At 44.4% G+C, this 9,688-nt stretch overlaps 1 protein-coding gene across 1 annotated transcript; it reads left to right on the top strand.

Moving 5' to 3' along the window:
* Positions 1-1,215: 1,215 nt before the first annotated feature.
* On the top strand, positions 1,216-8,576 carry AHSG (alpha 2-HS glycoprotein). The gene is made up of 7 exons (XM_079101235.1): positions 1,216-1,517; positions 3,748-3,858; positions 4,194-4,278; positions 4,635-4,798; positions 6,016-6,117; positions 7,152-7,235; positions 7,856-8,576. The coding sequence occupies exons 1-7, from the start codon at positions 1,305-1,307 to the stop codon at positions 8,186-8,188; spliced, it is 1,092 nt and encodes a 363-aa protein (XP_078957361.1). The 5' UTR covers positions 1,216-1,304; the 3' UTR covers positions 8,189-8,576.
* The last annotated feature ends 1,112 nt before the right edge of the window (positions 8,577-9,688 follow it).

Genomic DNA, 9,688 nt, shown 5'->3' with positions numbered 1-9,688 from the left:
TACTCCCTGCCTCCCTTACCCAAACCCTCACCCCTGCAAATCAATGCTATTAAACTTCCTTCCTTTTCTTCTTCTTCTTGTTAACAATCCCCCAACCCCCACTCCAAAGCAATATCCATCCACAGAACAAATCCGCCCACACACAAAGATGACTTTGAAATATTCAAAGAACATGTTGGTTTCCATGTTAGGGTATCTTGGTTCCAGGCTATACCAAGTCCCTGTATGATATTTCCCAAACCTCTCACCATTCTGTCCACCCTCCTTGGGGATCACACCTAGGGTTGTCAGGGGCCACTTAAAAGGCAGTACCTGAGTCAACCCTGTGGCCCTGTGTTCTGGCCACAAAAACATGCTATCACTCTGCTAAGGCTGCAAAGGGTGCCAAAGGGACATTTGTGTTTTTAACTGCCCCTGCAGTGTCTCAGCCTGTGGTGCTGGACTCACACTCAGAACTTTGTCAAAGAGTGGCCGTTAGGCCACGACTCCGCTCTGCTGCGCTGTGATCACGTGGCTGGGTGTGCCAATCACATTGAGCCACCCAGGAGAGGCAAGCCAGTGCCTGTCCTATCTGTTAGTGGCAGGGCCCTGCCAGTGAGGCCTGGAGAAAGGAGGAGGGAGTAAGGAAGCCTACACTGCCCACCGTCCATTCCCTCCCTGCCTCCGGAACCGCTCCTTTCACCTCTATCCTCACTTGAGACAGAACTCTCCCTTTTTTCTTTCTTTTTTCCCAGGATCTTATCCAAGATCCTGGTATCTTCCAAAGCTCATCTGTACCCTTGCTTTATCTGTGGCTCTTGTTCTCCCTCTAGGACCCCTCTTGGAGGAGATAATCCCCCATCATTAGAGGATTTTATCAAATTGCTGAAGATCCCTTCTCCCTGCTCAACGTCCCCATGGCATGCTCAGATCCTGTAGAGGACACTCCCTCTGCTGCCAACCCCACTGCTCTCTGGGGCTCTCTGTGTCCACCTCATTCCCTCAGCTGCCTCCTCTCTCCACTGCTGTCACCATGTTCCAAGCAGACTTTGGAGCATCTCCCCCACAGAAGGGTTGACTTTGGCAGATTTCTTGGGGACCAGTGATGTCCTAACTTGTTTGCTTTTCCAAGGCTGATGTTTGCAGGGATTATTTGGAACCAGAACTGAAATCATCCCACGTCCTTATGCAACTCCTTCAGTAGGCTTCACCAGATAAATAAAGCCCTCCGCCCCTCTTTGGGGCTAGCTTTCGAAGCAGAGTACCTGGATTGTCCTGAAGCCTACAGTCATCTGCCTACCTGCCAGGGCCTTTCTGGGGCAGCCATGAAATCCTTCATCCTGCTCCTTTGCCTTGCTCAGCTCTGGGGCTGCCAGTCGGCCCCACATGGTCCAGGGCTGGGTTATAGAGAACCGGATTGCGATGACCCAGAAACAGAGCAAGCAGCCCTGGCGGCTGTGAACCACATCAATCAACACCTTTTCCAGGGATACAAGCACGTTTTGAACCAGATTGACAAAGTGAAGGTTTGGCCTAGGGTAAGTGAACCTGTTGTGAACAAGCTAAAAGAACCTATGTGTAGAGCCCAACCTGGTACCTCAAAAGACGAGCATCTCCCAGCACAAATGCAACTGTAGTGGGAAAAACTCTTATTTCTTTCCAGGAGTAAAAAGGAAGTGGCAGATGGAAGGCAAGAGAGGATTCAATTCCACAGTCATGAATCTCAAGGAGACTGTTGGGTAGGGGGTGGGGGGAGGGGAAGGAGAAGAAAAATACTTTGAAGGATATTATCTAGATTACAGGTGAAAAGTGGAACCTGATAGAAAAACTAGGGCCCAAGAGAGTGGCTCCTATTTGCCAAGTTACCACTGCCTAAAAGACAATTTTCCTTTCTTGGTTTCCGTCTGTCTCTGAATGAATGAAACTAGCATTTGACAGGTGCTACCATGTTCTACATGTTTCACATAGCTCATTTCCCTAACTGCTCCCTTTCCCCCTCCAGTCCTTTAGGATAGATGTACTGACCTTGTCTTATATAAGAGGAAATAAAGGCTCTGGCTGACATGTTCTTTTTTTTTTTTGCTGGAGGTCATATAATTAGTATGCATTCAGACTGGGATTTGGTTCAGATCTAGGTTCCTTCCTCTTTACAAGCTGCCTCCCAAAAAGAGTTACTCACATCCCAAAGAGAGAAGTCTTGGCATAAATAGGATTCACTGCTCCATATGCCCAGCGAGAAAGCAGCACAGCCTGGAGCCAGTGACAATAAAGAGTAGGCCAGAAAATACACCGTGGAGATCAGTTGAGAGATGTGGAGAGGTGTGAAAAGGGAATCTGTCTATTGTGTGGTTTGAAACCAGATTTTATATCTGATTAAGGATAATTTTTTTCAGCAAACATTATTTCAAGCCTTTCTTGAGCAAGAACCAGTGTCAGGTGCCATGGAAGATATTAGGTTGAACCATTAAAATTGCTAGTATTTAGCTGCTTATCACATACAAAGATGGCAATTTTACATGGTTTAACCTGACACAAAGATCAGAAAAATGGTCTGTGTGTCCATAAAAGATTTACAACCGGGGGGGGGGGGGGAGAGAAAACAAGATAAACATCAGGATGTCTGCATGGATGACTGATACCTGACTTCACAAAAGGACAAAATATTTGAAATCATGACCAGCCCAGCGGGATGTTAAGAGTTCTGCAGCCATACTAAAGAACAGTGTAGATTCAGGAGACACTGATCCATGCAGGGGAAAACAAGCAAACAGCATGCACGTTTGAGGGAAACGGCAATGAGTGGGCATCATGATTTTCACTAGTGGCAAAGTTTGAGTGTTACTTTCCTTAAGAAAACCAGGTCCTTAGTCACTGCAGCTCTGAATCATCTCAGGAAGTTTCTTTTGACACAACTGCACATCATAAAATGAAGAGCATCCTTTAGGGGAGAAGATTCCAAGGCTTCAGTTATTACTGAGTTAGGCAGAGCTGAAATGAGAGGCAAATAGAGCTGGGATGAGATTTTCCAGGTTTTAGATTGTCCAGGCTTTGAAGAAAGAATGCATAATCAGGTGAATGACAAGAACAACTCCAAAGAGGTGTGTAACCATAGTGATAGGACAGCTTCCTCCTTTCGGTGCCAATTCGCTCTTCCCTCTCATCACCAGCAGGGGAAGTAGAGAGCAGCATCTGTGCACCCAGGCCAAGGGATCAAGGAAAAGCCAAGGAGACAGCAAAGAAAATCTTTAAGAAGGAAGACAATGGGGAAAGGAAGGAAAGTAGATGATGAAAGGGAAGAAAAAACAAAGCATAGGGAGGGATGGAGAGATAATAAAGAGAAAACAGTAAGCTATCATCTACACCACCTTATTTTGCTACTTGATTAAGGAAATCCAAAACTTTTTCAAAGCACTGCTTGAAAGGTGAACTTTTTTAATTTAAAAAATAAGTATCAAAAACACAGTTTTAGTTTCCAAATAGAGCTCAAAGTGAGGACCGTGACTCCATTCCTTGTCCAAGCCCATTCCTCTTTCTTCTGGGAAAGTGCCATGTAGCTCTTGCCCAGTTAACCGAGGAAGAGCAGAAAAACAGTGTGGTCCTGTCCACAGGCCAGTTTAAATCTAGCTGGAGTTGAGACTAACAGGTAAAGAATAAATTCTTCACCTCTCCAAAAGTGGGGGAGGGCCCAAGCCCAATGGGGCTCACACTTCAGCTGGTTCAACATGATCAGTGGGTGGCCTGCTCACCCCTGTCATTCTGTCTCCGCAGCGGCCCTTCGGAGAAGTGTATGAACTTGAAATAGACACATTAGAGACTACCTGTCATGCCCTGGACCCCACCCCCTTGGCAAACTGCTCTGTGAGGCAGGTGATCCAACATGTGAGTACCCTTCCTATGGTGGCTGTTGTCATACCTCATCCAGTTCCACCGGGGTTCAGCAAAGAGCAGGAGCTATTCTGTCCCGTTTCCCAGCCTACCTTCTGGGTCAGCCAGTGTAGAGTTTCTAAAACTGGCGCTGAATGCTGCCTTCTGTGGGGTTGATTTTTACAACAGTTCAAACTCCTTGATGTAGCCCTCCCTGAAAGCCCAGAGTACAATATTTCAATATCACCCACTTGAAGATGACTTTTTGAGGGTTACCATAGACCACCACGAGGGGGTGGGGCATGGGGGTGGAGAGAGTGAAGGCCCTCACTCTGGGTTTATTTCACCAGGCTGTGGAAGGAGACTGTGACCTCCATGTGCTGAAACAGAATGGCCAGTTTTCCGTATTGTCTGCAAAATGTGATTCCACTCCAGGTACACAAGCTTCTTTTTCTTATTATTTTTTACCTTGTAGAGAGAGGTAGGAATCGGAATAGTTTTGATCCTAAGTAGTTTCAATCACTTGATTGGTAAGGAAAAGTAAAAACCAAACTTCTTGGAGCCTGGGGTTTAAAAACGATTTAAATATCTGTTCTCATTGGAGGTGAAAATTGTCCCTTAGTGCCAGGGATTCCTGCGGAAATGTCAACAAGACACAAACCACTGGAATGGTTATTTAGAAGCAGGGATAAAGCCTAAATCCATTTGGAGCACATGTTAGCCCTTTCTAAATCTGAGGAGCTGGGGTGAATGTCCTGGAAAAATGAGGAGTCTTTCCCTTCTCTGTGCAGACTCCGCGGAGGACGTGCTCAGGGTGTGTCCGGACTGCCCCCTGCTGATCCCGCTAAACAACACCAGGGTAGCGCACGCTGCCGAAGCCGCTCTGGCTGCCTTCAACGCGCAGAACAACGGCCCCTATTATCAGCTACTGGAAGTTTCCCGCGCTCAACTTGTGGTAAAACTCAGACTCTTCGACAGATTGGGCAGTTTGGTGGCACTTGTGGTGAAGCAGGGGTGAGGAAAGGCCAGGTGCAAGAACAGCAGCCAGAAGGCAAGGAAGGTGTTGACTGGGAAGGGGGAAAAAGGTCTCCTGAGGAGTGAGGACTGGGAGTGTCATGAGGACCCCCAAACCTCGCCTCTGCCAGCCCGAGCCCCTCTAGCATGAGGCACCCAGACGCTGCAGGTAGGCACCATGCGTCTTCCCTCGTTCTAGCAAGAACCAGTGTCCAGATTCAGGAGATGGTGGTTCTCACATTATGCAGACACACTCACTGTAAATCCACACGTTTACCACCGGTCACCACCATTAGCAAGTCTAGCAATTCACGTTTGCAAAGGCATCAGCCTACTTATACTAATAGGCATATAATGGCAAGATCCTAAAAATGCTTTTGAAGTCAGCACACACACACACACACACACACACACACACACACACACACACACACACAATTGTACTACAGATGGTTTAGCATATTTGAATGGAACCGAATTCTAATATTTAAGAAACCTGGTAATTTGGATATCAGCCATGGCATACTTAAAAATACTTTAGGTGGTGATTCTGTTAACCATAATGTGTAATTCTTGAAACATTTCCATCCTGGACTCCACCAATAACAGATCTTTAGTGTTGTAAGTGTCCAGTCTTCAAGTACTATAAGGAGGAAAAATCACAAGCAATATCTTCCATACTTTCATCTAAAAATTTTTATTTGATCCCACTCTACAGGGGGGAGAGAGGGTCATTTCTTCACCTTCCCATCCCACATTGGAATAACTCAAATCTTAGTGCAGCCCCAAGAGTGAGGACCAGGGGGAGACAGGGTTTCCACTCATGCAGTCCAAGGGGGGGCCTCTGACTTCCTGTTTCCTGTCTGAAAACGCATCTCTGCCCTAGAGATGCTGGGCAGTGAACACCTGCTTCTCCTTCAGGGAAGACTCAACCCCTACCTCTGTAGTACAAACACTTCAGAGCATGGTCCCCAACAACTGTCCCATCAGCCATGTGTGGGTTTATTTCCAGGGCCATAAAATGTGGTCTCTGTGAATGGTGTTCCCTGAAGTTGTCCTGTTGCCACCATCCTTGCTATTTCTCTCCAGCCTCTCCCTCCCTGCCCTTTTTATTTCAAGTCATATTGCCTCAAGTGTGTTTTAATTTCTTTTTATCAGCCTCTCCCAGTTTCAACCTACGTGGAGTTTGCAGTGGCTGCCACTGACTGTGTTGCAAAAGAAGTCACAGATCCAGCCAATTGCAATCTGCTGGCAGAAAAGGTGAGTGGGCCAGGCCTTGGGGTTGGTGCCACCCAGGCAAAGCTGATTGTAGGACGGAACACCTTTATGTAACTTGTATCTTGAGACTGCAAGAAGAAAATAGCCATGCAGAATGTGGGCCTGGATCATGCCTAACCTTTCTTTGAAGTCTCACCTATGCCCTTAAGACCTGTCACAGAATCATCTCACCCACTGGAGGCACATGAAATTAGGAGAAAGATAGAGGCTGTTTCTTGACGAAGACAAGGCATGCCCCACCGTTGAGAGTGTGATGTGTAGATTTCCTAGATGTACCATTGATATGAAAACTTTCACATCTTTGAGCTAGTAACATCCACTTTTTTTTGAGGTGATAAATATATGTGTGTGTATATATATTATAAATAATGGTTTATCACAGATAAAAATGACTCAAAAGGAGAAAAGATCCCAGTGTCCAACAGGAGGGTGCCATTGAATAATACATGGCACATCAGTAAATAGAAAGTTATGCAACATAATTAATGATATGAAAAATACTATTATTTTACAGCAAGTGAATAACAGGCATAAAATGGTAGATTCAAAATGATCTCAGCTTCTAAGTTGTGTTTAATAGAATTTAAAAATTAGAAAGAAATACATCGATATTAACTGTAGTTCTTGCTGGGTCAAGCTATGTGTGGGATTATGGGTGAGCTCTCTCACAACACTTCTGTATTTTATACATTATATATAGAATTATATATGTGTCTTACATATAGAATCTATAAACTTTAGGAAAATTTTTAAAGGAAATTAAAAATTTAAGTTTCTTTGTTTCAATGTAGTGCAATATTAGTGAAATTCATTCTCTTAGTATAAACATTTTTCTATACATTGTAATAATTATGAAGATTAATGACAAGTATATTTTTGAGACAATGCATGATATGATTGCTTTGTCAAAACACACTCTACTGTCATGTATATCTAAGAAGAACAAATAAAAAATTTTTAAAAAGAAATTCATTTTTTAATATCCATTAAAATGATTCTTCTTGTTCTATGGACAGCAATATGGCTTTTGTCAGGCGACGGTCAATGAGAAGGTTGTTGGAGACAAGGTTTCAGTGACCTGCACAGTGTTCCAGCCACAGGTAACAACTTCATGGATACTCTCACATCTTCAGAATACAATGACCCCTTAACGTGTATGCAGTGTGTTAGTAATGACAGGCAATTTGTTGTCCTGTCCTCCTGAACTTCACAAAATAAGATGGTACATGGAATCATCAACACGTGGAACCATAATTCATCCATGTCTTTCCCTCCCACATACTGGTGCCTATAGAGTAGAACCATACTAGTGTGTAGTTGACAAGGCCACTTCTTCATTCGTGGGAGGTGGGGGTGGTTTTCTTATTTGTGGACACCAGGCGAGTAGTCTATCTGACAGCTCCCGATAGCTGAAGGTGTAGATGAAAAAGTAAAAGAGTGAAAGCTGTAGGTAGAGTGATTTTACTTATGCTACATGTGTGTATAAGTCTGCTATCACCAAGACAATCCTGGTGAGAACAGGGCCAGTTATTTTTTCCCTGTAAACCTAGTGACAATCCTTTGCACCTAGGCAGGTTTTTGTTTTGTTTTGTTTGTGAGATGCCTTGCAAATGAAAATTCTCACTGTGAGGAAATCAGTTAGGGAGTGCCACCCAGACTATGGGTGGCCTTGTCTGGGAGGAAGAAGCAAGCTAACCCCAGGAAACTGTCCTCTCCCCAGCCTGTGGTCATGCAGCCCCTACCAGATGGTGCCAATGCAGCAAACCCTGCCGCTGCCGTGGAACAAGCTACACCAGCATCTCTTCCAGCTGGCCCGCCTGCAGCACCCCTGGTGGTTGGACCTATGGTAGTGTCGGCCCCCAGAGGACCCCCGTTGAACCGGGCACACTACGACCTGCGCTATGCCTTCTCAGGTGTGGCCTCGGTGGAGTCAGCCTCAGGAGAAGCATTCCAACCAGCGAAACCACCCAAGGTGACACAGCCTGGTGTTGCTGATGCAGTTGGTCCTTTGGTCCTCCCGTGCCCAGGCAGGATCAGACACTTCAAGATCTAGGCTAGACACTGCAGAAATGGGAAGGTTTGACACAGAGAACTTAGCCACCATTTTGTCCAAGTCTGGCGTGGGTGAGCCTTTTCTGCTATCAAAGCAAGTGCCACATGAGTTTAGATCAACATCAAGTCTTGAATTCCAACCTCTCTTCATTCCTCAGAGGATTGAAGCAGAAAGGGTGATGGTTATGTCTGATGGGAGACATAGGCTGACAACTTGATGGTCATTGTCTTAATGATAAACCACTATCATTAAGTTCTCTGCCTTCTGATTGACCTCATAAAAACAGTCGGAACTGTGACTTTGAAAGGTGCTCTTGCCAAGCTTGTATCTGACTATTAATAAAAGTGCCTGAAGGACCTTCCTTAATAGAGAAGGTTCTAAGCTGAAATATGGTCATGATTATTGTCTACTTCATCCCAGGTCTGCTCATGTGTGTGGCCTGTTATCCCAAGAACCACATAAGTGTCCCTCACCAAAATCTGCCTGAAAATAGAAACAGAAAACAACAAATATCTTGGTGCCAAATATAGGGAAACTTGAGACTAGGATCTACTCACAACCCTAGGATATGACCATTTTCTTATGAGAAAACAATTCCTTTTATTCAAAGAGACAATCTTGCTAAAGGAAGCCAAGTGCCTGAACTTTATACAGATAAATTAATCACTGGTTTTCTCCAATGCTCAGGTAAGAAGGTATTGGTAATTAGTATAGGAATAGCATAGGAATCTCATTTTAATTAGATTTGTTCATTATTTATGTTTAAAATACCTGCTTAGTAAATACTCATTGTATGATGCAGGATGGAGCTTTCTAGCCAATCTATTTTAAGGACCCAAACTAAAGCTCTAGTTTATGGTATATTTTGATAAGGGATACTTGGGAAAGTGAATCAGCAGATATCTGTAGAAATTGCTAAGTGCTCAATGGCATGAGAGAATAAATAGTCCCCATTATAGAATGGTGCCTACACAATTTCAATTTTTGTCCATCAGCATTAAGTTTTTCTGATCTACCTCCGTGATGGGCCCTTCCAGATAGAATTTTAAAGGGTGAGACCAGCAGCCAAGTGAGTGGCTACACTGAGAGGGAGACTGAATTAGGTGTTACCACACCTTGTCACTCTTGCCTATAAGTTTTGCCAACAGTCCAGTGCTCAGGAGGAATGTCCAAGAAGGTAAGAAAACCCTTGGGTATCATAGCAGTGGAGGAAGGTATGAACAGCTGTGCTGAAAGCTGCAGAAAGATCAATGAAAATGAAGATGAGAAGAGCCATTGTTTTGGTTGATTGACTTGTAAATTATGGCAATCACAGCTGGGAGAGTGCACCAGGAGGGGCGACCTTGTTGAAGAAGTGAATGAAAGGCAGATTTCAAGCAGAATGACTGGGAAGGGAAGTGATCTATAATCTAAAATGATAAGTAAATGGAAGAAGGATTTCTTTTTCAGGAAGAATTTTGAATGCATTTAGGGAGAAAGGAAGATGTGGAAGAAGAGAGA

This window comes from Sciurus vulgaris (genome assembly GCF_902686455.1).
Source record: "Sciurus vulgaris genome assembly, chromosome: 10".
In the NCBI taxonomy this organism is placed as follows: Eukaryota; Metazoa; Chordata; class Mammalia; order Rodentia; family Sciuridae; genus Sciurus; species Sciurus vulgaris.
The sequence above is the reverse complement of the archived record's forward strand: the minus strand, read 5'-3'. Positions and strand labels throughout refer to the sequence as shown.